Source organism: Colias croceus, chromosome 9 (assembly GCF_905220415.1).
Source record: "Colias croceus chromosome 9, ilColCroc2.1".
In the NCBI taxonomy this organism is placed as follows: Eukaryota; Metazoa; Arthropoda; class Insecta; order Lepidoptera; family Pieridae; genus Colias; species Colias croceus.
In genome coordinates, this window is record NC_059545.1 from 9,975,989 (window position 1) to 9,999,148 (window position 23,160).

General features: G+C 33.0%; 2 protein-coding genes and 1 long non-coding RNA gene across 5 annotated transcripts in view; 2 read left to right on the forward strand and 1 right to left on the reverse strand.

Annotated features, from left to right (window-relative positions):
- Nucleotides 1-362: 362 nt before the first annotated feature.
- On the reverse strand, nucleotides 363-3,239 carry LOC123694534 (sperm-associated antigen 7). Of its 3 annotated transcripts, none has more exons than XM_045639995.1 (4): nucleotides 3,190-3,239; nucleotides 2,915-3,011; nucleotides 2,659-2,769; nucleotides 363-2,046 (listed from the first exon to the last, which is right to left on the reverse strand). In XM_045639995.1, the coding sequence occupies exon 4, from the start codon at nucleotides 1,711-1,713 to the stop codon at nucleotides 1,009-1,011; it is 705 nt and encodes a 234-aa protein (XP_045495951.1). In that variant the 5' UTR covers nucleotides 1,714-2,046; nucleotides 2,659-2,769; nucleotides 2,915-3,011; nucleotides 3,190-3,239; the 3' UTR covers nucleotides 363-1,008. The 3 variants fall into 3 exon arrangements, with proteins under 3 accessions (XP_045495951.1, XP_045495953.1, XP_045495952.1); XM_045639997.1 differs by having other exon boundaries at nucleotides 2,659-2,788; XM_045639996.1 differs by lacking the exon at nucleotides 3,190-3,239 and adding an exon at nucleotides 3,128-3,171.
- Nucleotides 3,240-10,586: 7,347 nt separating this feature from the next.
- LOC123694525 lies at nucleotides 10,587-11,587 on the forward strand. Its single transcript, XR_006751821.1, has 2 exons — nucleotides 10,587-10,878; nucleotides 11,265-11,587. It is a non-coding gene; the product is annotated as an uncharacterized LOC123694525 (long non-coding RNA).
- A 4,749-nt stretch (nucleotides 11,588-16,336) lies between these two features.
- The window catches only part of LOC123694584, a 77,018-nt gene continuing 70,194 nt past the window's right edge, over nucleotides 16,337-23,160 (forward strand). Inside the window, exon 1 of the mRNA XM_045640051.1 lies at nucleotides 16,337-16,585. The gene's annotated coding sequence lies outside the window, so the exon portion shown is untranslated. The remainder of the gene's footprint in view (nucleotides 16,586-23,160) is intronic.

A 23,160-nucleotide genomic window follows, 5' to 3' on the forward strand; every position in this document is an offset into this window, starting at 1 on the left:
GTATTAGTCGGTTGTTGCTAACTCTTTTCGGCTAATGGTTTAAATGTATATTCTATCTCCGTCTAACGCGGAACGGCTTTTCTGCTAGTTTGTTCGCATATACGGCTTGTACATTTATATATTATATATTCTAAGATAATAATTGTTATATTCACATTAAAGTATACTTGAACCCACAGAATGTATTTATTAGGTAGGTAGTTATTTTATGCCTTTTATATTAGAATATTTATTATCTGTCCCAATGAAGGATTTTAGTGCAACAGCTTGACTCTAAAACCATCCTAATTAGTAATGTGCTAGAGGAAATACATCAAAAAATCTTATACTTCAGATGAGTATCAATTTGATAAACAAAGACAAAAATATTGTTAAAATTTAAGTCTATGTTGCGGGTACATTATGAAAAATGTTTATGAATAAGGGTAAGCACAGGATTTAACTTACTTAGGTCTTTGAGACACAAGGGTTTTCATCACAGCCTACTTTCTTACTCCGGTTAAACGTCTAATGTGAGAAAATTTGGTGTGTAATACTATTAATTGCTATTCGTTATTGTACCTATCTATTCAGTCGTAATATAACTATAATTTAAAATGCTCTCGAGCACTACTCTAGTGTTCATCCATAGCAAAAGTGCAATATGTTAATGGATCTAAATTCATTTTGCAAAGAGTAATTTTTAACATACAGGGCATGTTTTAAGATTTAAAAAAGAGTTCAATGAAGTATAAATTCTAGCTTTTTAGACAAATTTCATCTTTCTATATTAGAACTGTTTTTCTTTATAGTAAAATTGAATGTGGATTTAAAGTATGTTTTATATGGTGTTATTATTACTTCAAGATATAGGTAACATTGAATACTGAGTAAGTAAGTATATTATATACTATGTGTTTTTAGTACTTTTCTAAAATATCATTGTTTATCAACTTCAATTCATGAAAATTTAAACAACTCCCTAGATCACAAACCCATAATACACTTGAGAAGAAAATGTATTAAATACTAGATACTTTCATTACCCTCTGCCGACTGCTTCTCTGTTTCAATCTTCTTCATTTTCTTAGCTTTAATATCCGCCATCGTCTGTTCTATCGAACGTTGATCCTTTTTATTTGCACTCGGCACTTCTCCATAGTTTTTATTCATATTCGTTTTATGCGCCGCATCGAGCGCTGCCTCTTGACCGATTAAATGCGCATACTTCTGTTTATAAAACGTCCCACTTATTTCCTCCTTATTCTTTCGTTTTCTACTTCTCTCTTCTATGTCTTCCTTCTCTGCTTGCCTGTCTAACTCTCTTCTTTTCGCCATTTCTATGGCCTTTTCCTCATCCCAGATACCGCCATTCTTACGCACCGCAACTTCGTCTTCAGAGGGCCCTTTGTCTTTGAGGTACACAACGGAATATCTATCGACACCCTCTTGCCCAAAGGAGAACACTTGGACACCAGCTGTTTCTGCGACATCGCGAATTATAGACCTGTACATTTGTTCCATGGGGTCAAATGCTAAGTGTGGTTTGGTGCCATCCTTGATAAAATCACTTATTTTATCCTCAACCCGCTGTCTGAATTTATTAATCATGATCTTATTTTCCTTCTGTTTCTTTTCAATAGCCTCTTTCTGTTTTCGCATAGCATTTTTTTGCGCCTCGCTCGCAGCTGGCGGTTTTTGCATAGAATTCAAGATAGAACCTAGTAGATCCATCTTTAAATTTGATTTTCTGGACAGAAGGATGTATAGGCGAGGATTTCAGAAATTCTCTCTTGCCAATTGGCTGGGAATTTGAAATTATCTATGAAATGAGATGTTTCTAGACCTTTGAATGAGAGAACTCTCAATGATGTTTCAATTTGAGCACAAATCTGACTGCCAAATGTAACAGACTCTGACGCAAATTGTAATATTTCTTCTAATGGAGGCTGGAGTGGTGATCCTTTTACTAATGGTGTTTGTACACTGAAGTCAATGTCCTTGCAGTTTTCCTGAAGAACTTTGTTCTTATAGCAGAGTTTTTCACAAAGTTCTTCTATTGATGAGCTGAAATTATAAAATTAACTTTTTTATAAGTCTAATTTTCTAAAAAAAATAATACTCTGAATAAGACTTAATTATATTCTTTTTAAATTAAATCTATTGGCAGATAACACTTATGTAATACAATGAAGAAAAGGAACTTCATAACAGGTTTTCTCAATTTTCAGGATATACGAAGACATTTTAACACCTATGCTTTTTTGAAATACTTAACTAATTTTATCTAAATCAATATAACAAAAAGGTAAGATTAGAGTGTCTGCAATAGTAAAAAGCTACATGTTTACCGAGTAACAAGTGTCTTCACTTTTAATCCTCTGTCAACTGGTGCAAGGAATTAGTTTATAAATATAGGCCTTAATTATTGTTGCAATGAGAGAAAATATCATTATTATTATTGACATTTTTCCGAGTTTAAATAAACTAAAAACTTAATATAACTTGACAATTAATAGTACCCAATTATTACACGACAAACAAAGTTTATTTTTTTTTTAATTCAATTATTACTGTCTTTGCAATAAAAATTTCATATTAAGTGGAAGCAGCTGCAAGGAAATCTTTTCATTATAGATTAAAATTCCTTTATATGCACAATATAATGCAGTTACTTACAGTTCGGATTGTATTTCCCGTATTTCACAATTTATAATGTTGTGGAGTGAAGACAGTAATTTGTTTTGAAGTCCCTCAAATTCTTCCAAAGGTGTGTTTATAATTTGAGCTCTTGAACAAAACGCAAAATCTATATTTACAAACAATCAGAATGTAGGTAACGAAAAAAGAAAAATAGTAGCACGTCTTGCATGTATGTGACATAGCATCATTCTAATTCTATAGTAAGCAAAGGTTATGTATTATATTTACTTACTCCTTTATATTTTTGCAACGGCGAATTATTTTATTTATGGATACGGCGTAGTTTTGGCAAGTTTTCAAACACGTTTTGGATGTGCTGTAGAAATCTTCTAAAAACGAGAAGAAATCGATGATTTGCGATTGTATTTTAGCTTCCATTACATTACGATGGTACTATTATATTGCACATGAAGAAATATTGCTACTAAAAGTAATTTTTGCTTACATAAACTGATAAAAACTTATCATTAGTCAATGTAAACGAGAAAATTATTTTTAAATACCTACACAGAATACAGATTATAATACGACTTGCACAGTAGGTAGGTATGTCAAATGTCAACTGTGAATTGTGAATTGTGATGTCAATCGAATATTGGCATACTTAAAAATTACTTACAGTATTTAAAAATTACTCAAAAATTATAAAATACTTAAAAATAGAATTTACGAATTTTTATTTAAAAAGTATTAAAATAATATTAATAATTAATATTAATTATAGAATTATATATTTATTTAGATTTAGAATTCTTTATTTGAATTAAAAAAGGCAATAGTTAAAATTGCTCTTCGCTGTAAAATATTCCTTATTGTGTTAACTACGTTCCTAGTTCAAAATAGGAGATTTAAATACCAATGCAAATTTAGCACCCCATCAATGGAATTTTGGGTCGAAAATGACCTTAATCGACATTGAGATAATATTAATATGGAGCAGACACCACGAACAAAATCTGTGCGCCAAGCGCGGCGGCGCGGGGCGCGCGAATGACGGCTAGACAGTCATAGATTATGCGATGTCACTGACTCACCGCTATAGAGGCGACACTTTGTTTCATTCTGTCTATTTTATTGGGTGCCACTCCTTACATGCACGTTGACTTGAAATTTTCTTTGTACTTACTTAATATTTATTTTAGGTATAAACTGACTTTACTACGCGGGGCTAACAATATCTGGCATATAATATAGGATGATGTAAATAGTGACGTCATATGGAATAATTTAATTTTTTTCGTGTTTTAGGTGAACCTACTGACTGAAGTCAGGGCTATGGGAAGTTTTATTCCTTACAAATTGAGCCTTTTTTAGAAAAAAAATAATTTTTCCCTTTCTTCACGGCCCAGACATGGAAACCTTGAATAGAAAAAATATTAATTACTTATCTCTGAAACACAAGGCTTCGCCCGTGGCACATATTTCGCAATAAAAAGTAGCCTATGTTCTTTCTCAGGGTCTTAAGATTGTCTGTGCCAAAGGAGAATGCCCATGAAAGTATGGACCACAGTACAGTGTTGCGTCAATGCCAGAGTGGTTTTGGAGGGTTCTTCGATATTCAAAAGATTTTTACCAATTGATTTTTTTGTGATAAAAACAGGGGTTTTCAAGATATTGAGAAAAATGTGAAATAACCTCAAAACTTAAATAACCCCGATTTAGTTAGGTTTATGTGTGATTTAGGTAACATTTTATCGTCCAAAGGTTATTTTTCGATTAACATATTTAATCTATGCGTAGAGATTATGCTTTCAGACAAAGTCTATCTGTTGATCGGCCAGAGTAGGTAGGCACCAGAAATCATCCGGGACGGATTTCAAGAAAACCTGAATAGATATTTTAAAAATGCCAATTGAGTTTTTATTCGGTTTACATGTTGTTGTTGTTGTTGTTGTTTGAATCATTTTTTCACTACATATTCGAAGAAAGAAACAAATAAGAAATAACTGGTTACCTACCAAGCTATGTCATAATAATATTTTTTTTATATATACATATTTATATTATTTTACTTCACTATCTTTGTTAAAACAACCTACAGTGTATAAACAATACCTTAAAGAGTGATTTTATGTTACTTAATTGATTTTTTTTGTAATTCAATGAAAACAATAATCGATATTAATACATTTAGCTATTTACCATAGTAAATGTAATAAGTTACCGCTTGGTTACCGTGGTAACCGGTAATGGACACTAAATCTATAATAACGGATCTAAACAATTACATGTCTTATTAGATTTTACAAAACATTCCCTGTTCAAAATATATTTTCCGATGGTAAGAAGGCCTCTAAATTGCCGAGATTTTTTTTTAATAGTATTGTTGTCTTGATGCATGAGAAAAACCAGTACCAAAAATGGGCATTCTCCTTTCATCAAAATCGGTCCAGTAGTTTATGAGCCTATTAATTACAATCAATTAAACAAACAAAGTTTTCCTCTTTATAATATTAGTGCAGATAAATAAATAATAATTCAATTATACGTTCAAGTCAGTAGCTTATACAATATCAATTAAAAACTTGATTAAAATCAATTAACAAAAAAAAATTGGTGATTGAGTAATTGATTTTCATATTTCATGATTTCACCTTTTTTCAATTAACAACCAGTCTATGCTTTTCTAAATATGTAAAATTATTATTTTATACTATAAAAATGCCAGCAAATATTACTAACAACACTTATTTCATGCCCAATGTCATATCTTAAATTTTTAATCTATGACAAAATGTCGCCCGCCAAAAATTTTGCTCTAACTAAGTTTTAAAAATTATTATCTAGTTACTTACTGATGAAAAGTTATTCTTTTGCACTTTTCCGTATTCTTTGTATTATTTGTGCAATATCGTAACACACACGTAGGCATATTTGATGCGTTTCACTTTAAAACAAATAAAAAATGAGCGTGACGTTCGCGCCAATGAGCGAGCAAGCGACTGAGTGCAGTTATGCCACATGACGTATGTTGAGTGGAACATAAGTGATGTAGGCGGTATCGTCTCCATATTAATATTATCTCAATGTTAATCGATAGGTCTCCGTTAGGTCCTTTAAGGTCCTACATTTTTTTTGTTAGGTCCCTTATAGTTTATTTATAAATAATTTTTTAAATTTTAGGTATAAAAAAGTACACTTTAGCACCGCATCCATAGAATTTTAGGTCGAAAATGACCTTAATCGATAGGTCTCCGTTTGGTCCTTTAAGGTCCCACAATTTCTTTGTTAGGTCCCCTTTAGTTTTATTATAAATATTTTTTTTTACTTTTGGGTATAAAAAAGTACACTTTAGCATCTCACCCATAGCAAGATTGGCGAATTTTTTCAAAATCCTATTCTTTATCGTTAGGTCCGTAATAAGTTCTAAGTGTATTTGGTACTTGGCGCTTGGTACTTAGTACACGCCAAACCACACGTGACATTCGACACACGTGACACCTCACGTGACATTCAACACACGTGACACAACACGTGACCTTCGACACACGTGACACAACACGTGACATTCGACACACGTGACACAACAAGTGACATGCAACACACGCGACGTCCATGTCCAAGTCCATGGACTTTGTACTTGGTACTTGGTAATACTAACTTGGTACTCAATACCAAGTACTTAGTATTGAGTACCAAGTACTTGGTACTCAGTACTTGGTACCAAGTGTCGAATGTCACGAGTGACACAACAAGTGATATTCGACACGCGACACAACACGTGACATTCGATACACGTGACGCCACACGTGACACAAAACGTGACATTCGACACACGTGACACAACACGTGACACAAAACGTGACACCACACGTGACATTCGACACACGCGGCACAACACTTGGTACTTAGTACTTGGTACATAGTACTAACTCCGTATAGGTCCATCATTGAAATTGTTACTACCATGTTGTTTTCCACCTTGACCAAACAACTTACTACCATGTACCACTATGTACATAGTGGTAAGTACTTGGTACATAGTGGTAAGTTCTTGGTACATAGTGGTAAGTACTTGGTACATAGTGGTAAGTACTTGGTACATGGTGGTAAGTACTTGGTACATGGTAGTAAGTACTTGGTACATAGTGGTAAGTACTTGGTACATAGTGGTAAGTACTTGGTACATGGTAGTAAGTACTTGGTACATGGTAGTAAGTACTTGGTACATGGTAGTAAGTACTTGGTACATAGTGGTAAGTACTTGGTACATAGTGGTAAGTACTTGGTACATGGTACTAACTCCGTATAGGTCCATCATTGAAATAATTGTAAAATTATTTATTTTATTATTAATTATAAAATAACTAAAACCATGCGCACATCATCATCATCAATACATATAATAAAATTCTAGAAAAGTGATGTCTGTACAATGAAAATATGTAAAAAATAATTAGCAGGGTGAACAAATCCTTAGCAAAACATCATACGCTTATGTCAATTAGTATCGATAGCTCCGCGATCTATTCCTTTGCGTTTTGACGTTTGTCTCGGCGCTCTGGTTGCTGCACGATATATTGTCAAAAACATGCATACAAGGAAGGAAGGAAAATAAAATAATGTGCTCCCTGGTGCCTAAAAAATAATATGACATAATTTAAAATAAATTTTACGTAGAAAATTAATTAGGCATTTTTTTTTTATTTTTTAGCTCAGTTTAGTAATAAATTTTACTAACAGTTCTTTTAATTATTTATGGTAGTACGTGTTTATTCAATAAAAGTTAAGTAGTAACTACTATGCAGTCACTATTCCACGCGGACGAAGTCGCGGGCACAGCTAGTCTATACTAATATTATAAAGCCGAAGAGTTTGAACGCGTGACATTCGATACACGTGACGCCACACGTGACACAAAACGTGACATTCGACACACGTGACACAACAACACGTGACAAATGATGGCGATAAAAACAGTAGTCCATTGAAATGTTACATTTTTTTGGCCTAACCTTGCCTTTTTTAGAGGACGCAATTTTATTTTTTGGATGTGTAGGGGGGTTCAATGTGAAGCTAAAACAAAGTTTGTGGGGTCGCCACCCTTGTCCCACGGCCGCCATCTTGAAAATAGTGGTTGAAATGGTTTTTACGATATATCTCTTAAACTATTTATCCGATAAAAAAAATTTGTTAACATTATTTGTTGCAAATTAAATTCTCTACAACTTTGGTCCAGTAACTTTTTGTCGTAGAACTATAAATAAAAAATTTCTAAGCGAAAATGTTCAGAAATTAGAGCTATTTAAATGTTTCGATAAAATTGCTTTTTATCATTTTACGAAGAAATGATGTCAGACCATTTTTGTAGATTGTTTTTCGAGGAACAACTTTTACATACAACATTTTTTCATTACGTCAATAGCTAAGGTTTTACAGCGCTCTGAAGTGAGTACTATTTTTCAGTACTCTTTACTATACATATATTGGCTATTGGCTCTTTTCTGCTTTTCGACGTAAAAAAAAACGTGCTTCCAGACTCTACCTCCTGGGTGGTGGGGAAAAGAGTCAATAATTAATTATTAATAGTATTGCAAAATTAATTATTAAAAATATTATAATAACAAAAAAAAAAAAACAATTACTGATGACAAATAATTATTAGTACACACATAATATATGTATAACGTATAGCTAAGAGTACCTACTGAAAAATAGTACTAATTTCGGAGCGCTTTAAAACCTTAGCTATTGACTTTATGAAAAAATGTTGTATGTAAAAGTTGTTCCTCGAAAAAAAATCTACAAAAATGGTCTGATATCATTTCTTCGTAAAATGATAAAAAAAAGTTTTATTGAAAAATATAAATATCTCTATTATCTGAACATTTTTGCTTATAACTTTTTTATTTATAGTTCTACGACAAAAAGTTACTGGACTAAAATTGTAGAGAATTTAATTTGCAACAAATAATGTTAACAAATTTTTTTTATCAGATAAACAGTTTAAGAGATATATCGTATAAACCATATCTTCCGCTATTTTCAAGATGGCGGCCGTGGAACAAGGGTGGCGACCCCACAAACTTGGTGATAGCTTCACACTAACCCCCTCTACACATCAAAAAAATAAAATTGCGTCCTCTAAGAAATGCAACCCCAAATGTAACTTTTCAATGGACTACAGGTCGTTTGAGAAATTTGCCTGATTTAGTAAAAGCTCATTATCACACTGTTTGTATGCATTTCCTGAGAAGATTTACTATGGTAACATATTTTTTTTTCACCATCGGAAAGTAGAGATTTCAACGAACAGAAAACATACCAACTTTTTGAAAAAAGCTATATTTTGACGGGTGACTTTTCGATTGAAAGTTAGGTTGGTTTTTTGGTATTAATTCAAAATAAGGAGAAAAAATAAATATTTTCAATCAAATAAATTACAGTGTATTTGGGACATAATAAAGTAAGTTTTCACCAAATTTCGTAGAAAAAAAATAAATTTTAAAGGAGATAGAAATAAAAAACCAAAAACTTGGTTTTATGAATTTTTCACCTAAATTTTGAGGTTATGTGAAAAAATTGTTAATACAAAAGTTGTTGAACTTTTTTCCGTAGGACTTGTAGTTTTGTCGGAAATCGAGAGATACCATTTTTTTCTCTTAAAAGCTCCCCCCCTCCCACTTCCCGAACTCGGATTGACCGTAATTTATTTTTCCTTACATTTTTATCATATTTTCCTCCTTTTCTAATGGGTTGCATCCTACTGCGATTTTTTTTCACTTTTTATTATTTTTAAAGGCTGGTGTATTCTTCTTTCATAAACAGTTTTTGAAATAATTGTATGGTACTTTCAACTTTGTTATTGCTCCCATTAAAATATCACTATCACTACATCTTAATATACAGGGTGACTGGAAATTCGACGTGATCCTTCGAAGGGGTTATACTAGAGGTCATTTGCAACAATTTAAGTCCAGTTACCCAGGGGTCAAAAATGGATGGTTTAGCTATGACGGTTTTTTGATTTTTTGTGCAGTGCAGTTCATCATGCAGTTCATTCATCTGTGCAGTTCGATCCAACTTGAGAGATAGGATAGTTTAAACATGTAGGTACCACGGGCGAAGCCGGGGCGGACCACTAGTAGTATATAAAAATAACTGCGTTAAAAACAACCGACTTAAAACAGGCGCGGTCGCAGCCTGACATTTTGAGGGGGGTTACGCGGCTGGAATGGTATGCAGCCCCCCCCAATCGTACTCGTCAAAAATCGTATTCAATACACTTATAACTATAAGCAAAAACTTGAGAAAATTTTATAAACAAACAAATATTTCAAGACTGACGGGCAGTACAATGTAGGTTTTGTTTTGGTTATGATTTGATGTCATTTCTAAGACTATTACTATATTGTAATACTGTGCTATTACGATCAGTTATTTGTAAATACTCTTTTAAATATTATAGTACGTACGTAGTGTGTTGTGACTTGTGTATGGTGAAGCTCTCAATTAACTTTTTGTCGCATTGTCACGATTACTTTTTTATTTTTGCAAACTTTTCGTCACTGTCAGTAATTTACTGCTACATGCTATTTATCAAGGTCGGAATTACTATGGAAAAAATACTTACCTACTACAGAACGCGAGCTCAACAGCAGTAGCTCAATAGAGGGATCTCCTTAAATTATTATAGGCCTAGCCGTATTTAGGTCCAATAGATATTTATAAGATGTCATTGTCAGAGTTACTCAAAATCACTCAAAATGGAGAAATAAACCATCCACGCGGACGGAGTCGCGGGCGGAAGCTAGTTTGAAATAAATCAAAAGACACCGCACCGTAGTGAGTGATCAGAGAGGCGCCTCTATGGCGGCGACTGCGGCCGCGGCGCGGAGGGCGGATGCCCGCACCACGTGTAAAAAAGACGATAACTACGTTAACCCTTTATAGGGCATAAGCAAAACTAGTATAGCGGCTGTAACCACATGACACATCTGACTGTAAGGTTGATTTTATCTAAACCTTTCTATATAAAATGACCCTTATATGTTTTTCGCGTAGTCCTTGAACGGGCGTAACACACAATCGTACCCACAGGTGTGAAGTTGTTTCGTACTATTTGCAATGTCGCTAAATATTTGTGGTTACGTTTGTGCCTTCTGTCCATTCAGAGTTTGCGATGTGCACGTGGACTATGTTCTCCTGCTTTTTAATTGTTTTTTGTGGAAATTTGTGATATTTGAATAAAATAAGGTATGTAAATAGTTTATTTATTATTTTTCCAGTAATTTGATATAAAATTCATGCATGTAGCTTTGTGTGACAAAGTTTTATAACGAGTTAAATATGAAGAGCACGTTTCGTTAATTTTGAGGTCCGTTTTTGGTTCTTTTTTTCAATTGAAACAAAAATTTACTTTTTGTATGAATTGAAAAGTTTATTAGTTGTTATTAGTAAGTTAAATAAATATATTTTACGAAAATAACATAACAATAAGTTGAGATTTTCGGGTAAAGATGTTATTGAACACCAAAGTCAGGTTTTTTGTATGACGAGGTTTTACATTATAAAAGTACTACACTGTAGGTAATAATTGTGCAGAGTTTTGACAACATTACAATTTATTTTGTTTGTTTTAGATGTCTAAAAGAAATATTTTGGATTTGGACAAAATGGATGATTAGGAATTTGAGGCCATGATGACAGGAATCGATGATAGTCAGGCTGAAGATTCTGATATTGGTGGTGATTCGGATCCTGAGGACAATCTTCCTTTGAATCCCGTTAGCTTACTTTTCATGTGAATTAGTTATGTAAGAATTGTATTTGTGTACTAGAGAGAGACTGAAAACTTTATTCCACTCTGAAGACAAATTCAAAGACTGCCTAATGCAAAAAGGTTGTTGATTTTGCATGTATTATACTAGAAATAGTAAATATAATAATTTGATTTCCTAAATAACATATCTTTTATTTAATTATGTGCTCATTAAAATACCCTTATATACAAAAATGACGTACATTTTATCCTAAGCACTTACTAATTGCCCACAGGAATATCTAAAGGTTAGGCATTCCTATGGGGAATTAAGTTAGGCCCTAAACGGTCATAGTCCAGTCCGGTTACATATGTAACCACTTAACTTATTCCCTAAATGGTCTCGGTTACATATGTAACCACGGCCTGCAGGTAAAACCGGAAGACACAACTAGTCAATTTATCAATTTTCAGCATCTATAAAAGGTCCTTAACGAAACGTCATATCAAAAATATTGATATCTAACAAAAAAAATTCTGCCCGTTAAAGGGTTAAAAACAACCGACTTCAAAAACCGAAAATTAAAAAATAAATCAAATCAATCAAATCAAATCTTTTTTATTTTTTAATTTTCGGTTTTTGAAGTCGGTTTAGTGTATTTTCATTTCACGAATCTAACGGGCCCAAACTCGGTAAAGTTGAGTCAATATATTACTGAGTTCCTATGGCCACCTTCCGATTCCATCATCAAATCAGCTCTATGTTATCATAATGTTTCATCGCTATCCAATTTATATACGTATACAAAATTTTAGCTCAATCGGTTACCGGTAAGTGAATCAAAGTTACTTGCTACATTTCAATTAAGTAATCGAGATCAGACAAAAATGCTCATAAAATAAAAACTACTGGGCCTATCCGAATAAAATTTTATGGGACCAATTCGACACCATTCCGCATCAAACAAAAAAAGAATCACGTAAATCGGTTCAGAAACCTTGGAGTAATCGGTGTACACACATAAAAAAAAACATACCGGCCGAATTGATAACCTCCTCCTTTTTTTTTGAAGTCGGTTAAAAACAACGTTGTACGCATGACCCCGCATATATTAATAACTATGTCAAATGGCCGAGCTTGAAATTTTAATATCCATAACGAACCGAAAAACGAATACCTATTTTTTGACACTCACTATACTACCACATACTTACTACTCAGTTGGTGTGTTTGTTCGAGTTTTATGTGGTGGTTAATAAATTAGTAAATACTAGCTTTCCGCCCGCGGCTTAAACCTAATAAATTAGATACTAAAACCGTCCTCGAGAATAATCCTAATTCCTATCTGTTAAAAAAAAAACCGCATCAAAATCCGTTGCATAGTTTTAAACACAGACATACATTAAGATCTTTACCGTGCCAAGTAAAAGCCGCAATGTATTCCGAATCATTCCGTATGATTTGGTAATTGGTATCCATTATTGTCACGATCGTTTTCCATAGATATTCTTTATTTGATTTTAAAATAAATAGTGCATATTCTGATTAAAAAATTAATTACCAGTGGAAGGAAAAATCTCCGATAACTCGGCCACTCACAGCTGTGGAGTTTCTACAGTTTATAACTGCGTAATTCGGCATTTTACTCTATTCAGTTTCACGTCTTTCCTTGGCGAACTGCAAGCGGTGTAGGCCAGCGTCAAGTAAGTGTTTAAGTTATACTTTAGTTTGGACACGGGAAGTACATACACTCGCGTAGTCTATCTTAATGTATGTCTGTGGTTTTAAAGATTTATTTATTTATTTATTTATTTATTTGGCACACCAACAATAAATACATTTGACATTCATACAATAGACATTATAAATTCATTAATATTATGCATTTATCAATAACAGGTATACACAGCATTCACAACAGTTCTCGAAATTATATAGAATTATTTAAGTACATTTACAAATTATTAAAATACAATAACAATAATTTATTTTTATTAATTTTAATGTTAATAACTATTTATACAAGTATTATTGAGTAAGCAATGAGTAACAATATGTTTGTATTGTGCTAGAGATCCAAAGAATATGTCAAGGTCCGGTAATGAAGTAACAAATTGATTGTATGTTGCACACATCCGAGACAATGGTGCTTGTCGTACCAAGTTAGTTCGGCTTACTGGTAGGTCAAAGAGAGTGCTTATCGGTTTTCTGGGTAAACTATACGGGATTCGGAAAGTGATACTAGAAACAATATCCTCACAGGTAGTTATACCGTTTACACAGTTAAAAAGAAATGTCAAATCGTGTAATTTACGCCGGTCTCTTAACGTCATCATTTTAAAGTAATGTAAGCGCTCAGCATACGGACAACGATGTGTGATACCTGGGGAGGTAAAAGCCAAATGCCTAGTGAACGATCGCTGTATGGATTCTATGCGCTGCGAGTGCACGGCGTGATGAGGATTCCACACAACACACGCGAACTCGAGGTGACTCCGGACCAATGCGTTAAATAAGGCAATTTTTGTAGATGCTTTGAAGGAGGTAGCATTTCTTTTAATAAACCCGGTCATCCTTGCGGCTTTCTTAATTATCATATCAATATGAGACGTTAATTTGAGTTTACTGTCCAGAGTAACACCCAAGTCGACAATTTCAAACTGTTGAATGAGAGGAACATTGTCTATATACTGTATGTGGAAAGAAATGGTACTTTTTTCCTTGTAAATCGAATAAATGAGCACTTGTTAGAGTTAATTATCATATTATTACTTTCACACCACTGAGATATATTATCTAAATCATTCTGGATAGCAGCTACATCCGCTAAGCTGTTAACAGTTTTGTAAATTTTCAAGTCATCAGCGAAAAGTGCATAATTGCAATGTTTGATGGAACCACAGATATCGTTAATATAAGCAACGAACAGAAGGGGGCCCAGATGAGATCCCTGGGGAACACCGGATGTAGCTGTGAACACTTTTGATCTGAAGCCTTTTACGACCACTTCCTGATCCCTTTGATACAAGTAAGATGCAACCCATTGTAAAAGAGGACCAGATACACCATAGTTATTTAATTTTGTGAGTAAAGTCCCATGATCTACCTTGTCAAATGCGCTACTAAAGTCTGTGTAGACTGCGTCCATTTGGCTGCCTTTGTCCATAACGTGAGTCAAATCAGACAAGAACTTAACAAGGTTAGTCTGCACAGAGTGACCCTTTCTAAACCCATGTTGATGTGGAGTTATGAATTTATCTAAATATCGAGTCAAGACCGGACAAACCAACGATTCAACAACCTTCGATAGTGTAGATAGCATGGTTATGGGTCTGTAATTACTTACTGCGCTTTGGTCGCCCTTCTTATGTACGGGCACAATTATAGAAGTTTTCCAGTATTCAGGAAATGTGCCTTGTTGCAGTGACTTATTTATTATCATAGTGAGAGGGGTGGCAATTGCGACAGCGGCGCGTTTAAGAAATACAGGAGGAATACGATCTGGACCAGCACCTTTGTTTATATCAAGTTGTTTCAACTTGAGAAGAACCTCTTTTTTTGTGACAACAACCTTTGTACAAGAATCCCAAGTAGATTTGCTGTTCTGAACACTAATATTTGAAATAGGGTCAGAATAAATAGAAGAAAAATGCAATGCAAAAAGATTAGCTATATCAGGGCCATTTTCCGCGATTTTGTCATTTAGACACATAACAGAAGGTATAGAAGATGTTGAATTGTTCCGTTTACTATTTATAAACTTCCAGAAAGCTTTACTATCCTTCGAGATTGCATCTTCAATCTTTGACTTGTAGTTTTGATGACACTGTGTAATTAGTTTGTGGCAGCGGTCTCGTAATATATTAAATTCAAACAAGTCGCGGGGATTTTTATATTTTTTATACTTATGTCTCATTTTATCCTTATCTTTGATAACGTGAATTAGGGCGGGCGTAAACCAGGGAGGGTAATTACTTTTCTTCATATTACTCTTAGGCACATAGGTATCAATTACACTACGCATAATGTCGTAAAATGCCTCTAACATGTCATTAATATCTACGAGGTTAGTGAATTTGGAGCACCAATCAATATTCTCCAGTTCCCGCACAACACAACCATAATCAGCTTTGAAAAAATTGTAACTGACGTAATTATCACGTCTAAGCACGGAAGTTGCGTCAGATGTCAAACTCAAGAATAAACACGGATGATGTGGGTCCGGCTTGGTCAATATATCAATCGCAGAAGATACTTTTAAACCAGGAATATTAGTTAAGGCTAAGTCTAATATTTTTCCATTATGATTTGTAATATTGTTGATTTGTTCAAGATTTAAGCATACAAAGAGACATAGGGACAGAGAAAGCGACTTTGTTTTATACTATGTAGTGATGATGAGTAGGTAAGTCTCGAGGAATTTTTTACGTGTCGATGTCATTAAAAAAAAAACTTTCATTAAGTAGCTACCAATATAGATAGCGAATACTATATTGAGATTCGTTATTTCAAATTTAAATTGAAATTCATTTATTCATTGCTTGAACACGAATGTTAACTTATATTACCTAAATTTCGTTACAGTATTCGCAATGTGAAATGGCATGCAATCATTTTAATAATAACATTATTACATTCCAATTAATACTGTATATTACAAATTTCAAATATTATCTTCTGCGTTATTTTAGATACCTACTTTTTCTATTTTGGTTTATAAAACATTAGATTTAATAATATAAACTTATCGATCTTAGTTAGGAGGAAGTTGGACAGTTATTCAGTTCCGCCGCGCCGCGTCCGGGTCAACTTGTGATATCGGTATTCGGTAGTTCGGTACAGAAACCGAATAACTAAATGTTTCTCTAGGAGCGGGCCGCGGGCGACGCGCGACGTGGGCGGGCACCAGTCGGCTATCGCGCTAGCTAGAGGCCCTTTGGGGATTTGAATGACACAAGTTCAAGTTTTTAGCCCGCTCTTCAGTCTTCATTAGTATTAGTTATTACCTCACTAGCAATAGTAATACAGAATTGAGCGTAGATGTGTTTGTTTGTTTTTTACCTTGCATTTCATAAGTTCGTGTAGGTAAAGTCTACAAAAGTATAGGCTAGGTAGATGGTGGTGGATTTATTGTAATTTGGAAGTTATTTAAACAGTGTTTTTCGTGAGTAGATGTACGCCCTTGTGCAAACATTCCAAAGGTATGTAATTGCTATTTTTGTTGATATTAAGTACTTATTAGTTCTCTTTTTATTATAATAGGTACTAGCGGTCCGCCCCGGCTTCGCCCGTGGTACCTACCTACATGTTTACCTACGTTTTTTTTAAAGTTTTTTTTCATAAGAACCATCCTCGTACTTCAAGGAATAGATTCCGCAGCGCACGCGATGACAGAATTTTTATTAAGGAATTTTTTACACCTTGGGTTACATTATTGCATTTTTGGTAATAATGTAACCCTAATTTTTTTGAAAATGCAATATAGCCTATGTTGCTCAGTTAAGATGCAGCTTTCTAATGGTGAAAGAATTTTTGAAATCGGTCCAGTAGTTTATGCGTGAAAACCATACATAGGTACATACAAACCTTTCCTCTTTATAATATTAGTATAGAAGTATAGATGTTAGCAGGCTATAATAATAATATAATACAATACTATAGTCTATAATAATATAATACTAGGTTCCGTAAATATGCCGCGGATATAGAAACCGTGAATACGGAATGGTAATTTGTATGGGGTTATAGCAATGATATTTTATGTATAGATACGTTATATACTCACAATATATCCAAAAAAAATGCTTCATATGCAGTGTCAGGCACACACAAATACAAGTTTCATTTTACTTAATTTATTACATTGACAGACTGTATTAGAGAGATGGCTATAATAAAATGATATAAACAAAAAAGACAAGATAGTTTGTCACTTCCGCGCAGGTGTAAGCAAAAGTCATAAGAATTCACCAATTAAATATAAATAAACAAATAGTTGCCATGGCAATTGGCATAGACTAACGACACAGAAGGTTCAATGTTATAGATGTTTCGTTTCCTGCACACGTAAACAAATGTGACAATTTCATTTACTATTTAGTTATTATTATGAAGTTTTATTAAAATGAAAAAAACTTTTTTGGAGATATAACTGTATTAAGCATTTATTACTAGCTGTGGTGTTCGTTTTCGGTCATCATCATTTCACCCGATAAACACCAACTGCTGAGCATAGTCCTCCTTATAGAACTCCATACGGACCGATCTTACGCTATTCGTTTCAAGGCAGTTCCCGGAACCCGTACAAGGTCATCACTCCAACTTGTAGGATATAATAATAGTGGTGCCTAGATGAAAAAAAAGTATGAAATAAAAGAAAGGATGAAGTATAAGCCTTTTTTATCTAAAACACAAATAAAATTTATGTTCAATAGCTATTTACAGAAAAGCAAATAGCATTTTTCGTCAGTAGCGATAATCTTTTCTTTTATGTATACGTATATTCAACATCATTTTTGCAAACAAACATTTTTGCCATCACGATTTCATTGTATGTAATAAATAGATATATTTGTTAATTACATGCACTGTGTGGATTTAAATATAAAAATTATCAAGTATTTACCCAAATCGAAATTAATAAAATAACCGTTCTATTTTCAATAATCGTATCTACATGATAATCTTTGAACACAGTGTGCGCTAGCTTTGTCACACTAGTGATTGAAGCAATGTTTTATCCCTTTCATTATTTCAATACAAGTGTCAAGCAAGTGTCATTCATTAATAATTGCAAATTGTTATTTTTGCTCTAAAATTATAATATTTTAATACATTTACCTGTGATATGATATCCCTCTATCTTTCTTTATTTTGCTATCGTAATTTGTGCACTTTCTGAACACACAAGAAGGCATTATTGATAATTTTAACGTTTATATCAGCATGTGCGTTCGCTGTCACAAGTCACAATCTGACTGATTCCACTGGTCCCAATTAGGACCAATTCACGGTTTACGTTTTGGTGCGTTGGTAACGTATCTACCTCTTGTTTCTATATATAATATCATTGGGTTATAGGTGACGTTCCTAGGTGACGAAATAAAAAAGCAAATACATAAAGAAATCAGTTTAATTGAAGTTTTTGACAATACATATTTATTAATTACCATTTGATTAGGTATTATCTTCAGGTTTAGGCAATGGCTTGGCACTTTTTACTCGTTTTTTATTTTTTTTAGTCGACATTATAAATTCGTAGTTGTATTTCAGGCGTTTACTAAGGATAACGATGATTTATATCTTAGATTACAAAATAAAGTACCTACAGATGGAGCATGACAACCACCCGTCGCCCTTGTCAAAGAAAATACGAACCCACCAAAAACATAAATGTAAAAATTGGAGCCGAGTTCAATCGTTGACTTAATTTGCCAAAAAAAGAAATGAGATCTAAATGTGTGCCAAGTTCTGCAGACAGTCCAGAAATTTATTTACAAAGATGTATTAAGTTCTTAGGTTGACTGAAAACTCAATTGTTTTATTTTCCCTTAGAGAACAATGTTTATCCCAAAATATAACTTTTTTAATTTCAATAATATAATTATTTTCACAAAGCAAACAACTAATGACCTATTGAACCCCATAATTTGATGAGGCTAGTTTTAAGAACCTCACAAAATATAAACAGTAGGTATGTAAAACTAGCCTCATCAAATTATGGGGTTCAATAGGTCATTAGTTGTTTGCTTTGTGAAAATAATTATATTATTCAAATTAAAAAAGTTATATTTTGGAATAAACATTGTTCTCTAAGGGAAAATAAAACAATTGAGTTTTCAGTCAACCTAAGAACTTAATACATCTTTGTAAATAAATTTCTGGACTGTCTGCAGAACTTGGCACACATTTAGATCTCATTTCTTTTTTTGGCAAATTAAGTCAACGATTGAACTCGGCTCCAATTTTTACATTTATGTTTTTGGTGGGATATCATTACTTTTTGTACAGAAAATTACTCTGCAAATTTGATTTAATTTATAAATATAATACTTTTTATATACGATTTTTTTTTCTTGCGGTTTCTCTATATGGTTTGTTTAGTATTATTTTCTATATTTTCTTGTATGTTATGAATGTCAGCGCACATTGCCCCGTCATTATCTGCAATTTTTTAAACTCGTTTTCTGTTTAAAAGATTACATGATTTTCTAAACATCCAGCGTGAATTTGTACACACACTATTACCAAGATGCAAAGATCGTTGTAGAAGAATCGTCGCCTTACTCCATGACGTTACGGTATTGCCATGACGCGATCTTGAAATTTTACTCTAAACGCGCCTAAAGATGTTTCACTCATATTAATATTACACAAATTAAATCATTTCGACCTTCGACGAAGCCTTCTTCCATTACACCATTTATGGTAATTATTTTTGCATGCTTGTATTGGCTAAACATGTTTGTGCTTTATTAATATAATTGTATCACCATTGAATACCATGTTTAAAGCAAAATAAAGATTTTATTTATTTATTTATTTATTTACACTGAAATTAAAACTAAACTAAACACTCATAAATAAAGAATAAATAAATGTGAATATGTAAAATTATATATTACCTATTTTTAACTGTATGAGCAATAAAGGCAATATTTTTATTAACATTTTCTTTTATTTTACGTTTAATAACAGTTTTGAATAAAGAAATCATGCAATCGAAGTAATCCGCCCTAGCGATACTAGCGCGAGTGAGTGTGATGTCAGAGGCGCTTCGAATCTACAGATGTTTCGTCCTAAAATATGTAAACTTCAATAATCTATATCTCAGTCATTTATTGATGGATTTCAAAATTTTTTTCGGCCACTGATTAGTTTTGATCTATTTTTTAAGACTAGTAAGGTGAATATACTATTTTCTATTTTTTTAAACTTTTCCATTTTTCCATACAAACAAAATTTATGTCATTGAAAAAAAAATTAAATACAAATAAATTCAGTATTTTCTGATTTTTTCCTTTGTACACTCACTATTACCTAGTTGATTACAAAATTTGAACTTTCTAGGTCATCTGGAAGTGGGTTAGGTTTTGTATATGTCTATAAGTCAGTCAGTCTTAAAAATTGCGATTTTTGGATATTAATATCTACGCAACTGTTTAATCTGTATTTATGAAATTTAAGGTTCTTGTTTATCTTGAGGTCCTCTTGATATGTACCAAATTTGGTTTATATAACTTAAATAGTTTTCGAGTTATAAGGGGGTGAAAAGTGGCTCGAAATGGTTCGTGTAAATATACACACGGCTGCTGCTCGCCAGTTCTCTTCGCTTGAACTCGGCTTGACACGCTGCCGCGTGTCTAGAAAAAACAAATACGTCGCTGCACCAGTGCTATAGCGCATATAGTGTCATGCAATACGTCAAAAAGGGTTTGCAATTTAAGTAAAAAAATGCCGTCTTGTGATAATAAAACGCTGTAAAATTTGTTCCCGAAAACAAAAAAAAAGATAAAACATCGTTTCACAGGTTTTCTGTAGATAATTTGGCTGATTTATTTCTTTAATACGAATAATCATTTTACAGATATGAAGGAATACAAAACTTCAACGTATGTTGCCAGTATTTTGAAAATGAATTTGCCATTTTTATTGGTAAAACGGTAAAATGGTTAAAAGATCTTCAGGGTAATGCTGTTGGATTTTTCGATCGTGAATTTGATTATTTGTATAGTGCACTAAAGGTTCATGATAATTATTAGATTATTTTAATAAGCATAATACATTATTTTGTTACTTTTATAAAGCTTAAAAACGTCATAGTCGTTTTCGCTAGCGATTTAATTTATGTGAACTCCATGATGGATATGATGAAAATAAATCCCGTATTCTCGACTAAAAACTACCGCTATTCGTATTCATATATTATGAAAAATAAAAAATAATATAATTATTATAGTTAATATTGAAACTTTTTTTATGTAATTTATTTAATAAAAAATTGAATACAATTATTTTGTCCATATATAACTTTAGTAGGCAGGTACGTCTTTATGTAATAAAAGAATTTAAATAAAAATTAAAACTTGACTTCTCCTTTATGTATATAGCCTACGTCACTACCGCCACTAACATAATAATTCAGATCATTGCAATTTTGACCGATTTTCCTTTTTTTTTTTGAGAGGTTTCCCTCACAACTCAAAATCGGTCCAACGGTTTATACTGCAGGGCGTGTCAAAGAAATATTATACATACATACATAAACTCGAAAAACATAACCCTCTTTTTTCCGTAGTCGGGGAAAAATTTGGGAAATTTTTCAATATCTGGCAACATTACACGCACACAGAAGCACCGTGTACGTACTGACAGTGCAGCGGCGAAATGACAGCACACATAGCTTTATTGAAAATGACGATAAATTATTCGGTTTAGTTCGGAAACGCTCCATCTGTCTTTTATTTTGTAATCTAAGATTTATATTATATAAGTACCGATGTACCGATTCGATCCGCGAATTAAGAATTTTAGGCCGCGAATATAGGAATTAGGTCGCATTTTTTCCATCCGCGAATAGTGAAACCGCGAATGAAGGAAGCGCGAATATGGAGCTTTTACGCTAGCTACCTATCTACAAAGCATTATTATTCTAGATAAACCGGTTCATTCAATAGGTCATAATCTGTGTTGGTCATAACCAAAAAAGTTTACAGGATATAAAAAATGTGGAATTTTATTCAGTACAAAAAATATCAAAATAATTTTTATATAAGTAAATAGGTATCTGCCAAAAACTTTTCGCGAAGCTACTGGGCCTTGGCCTTGACCTTAATGATCTAAGGCCTTGACCTAAAAAAATATCAAATAAGATCGATGTCCGTGAACTTAGCAGAGCATTTTTAGCAGATCAAAAAAATAATGTGAGTTCTTATCGCGTGCAGTTGAGTTCTATAGTTCCTGATACTTTTTAGAAATAGTTCTGGCGTTTTTACCTGAAAAAACGACATTTGAAAAAATGATCTGCCAACTTCCCGTAGCAGAGCATTTTTAGCAGATCAAAAAAATAATGTGAGTTCTTATCGCGTGCAGTTGAGTTCTAGAGTTCCTGATATATACTTTTTAGAAATAGTTCTGGCGTTTTTACCTGAAAAAACGACATTTGAAAAAATAACTTAGCAGAGCATTTTTAGCGGATCAAAAAAATAATGTGAGTTCTTATCGCGTGCAGTTGAGTTCTAGAGTTCCTGATACTTTTTAGAAATAGTTCTGGCGTTTTTACCTGAAAAAAACGACATTTAAAAAAATAATCTGCCAACTTCCCGTACTAGATAATTTTTAGCGGATCAAAAAAATAATGTGAGTTCTTATCGCGTGCAGTTGAGTTCTAGAGTTCCTGATACTTTTTAGAAATAGTTCTGGCATTTTTACCTGAAAAAACGACATTTGAAAAAATGATCTGCCAACTTCCCGTACTAGATAATTTTTAGCGGATCAAAAGAATAATGTGAGTTCTTATCGCGTGCAGTTGAGTTCTAGAGTTCCTGATACTTTTTAGAAATAGTTCTGGCGTTTTTACCTGAAAAAACGACATTTGAAAAAATAACTTAGCAGAGCATTTTTAGCGGATCAAAAAAATAATGTGAGTTCTTATCGCGTGCAGTTGAGTTCTAGAGTTCCTGATACTTTTTAGAAATAGTTCTGGCGTTTTTACCTGAAAAAACGACATTTGAAAAAATAACTTAGCAGAGCATTTTTAGCGGATCAAAAAATAATG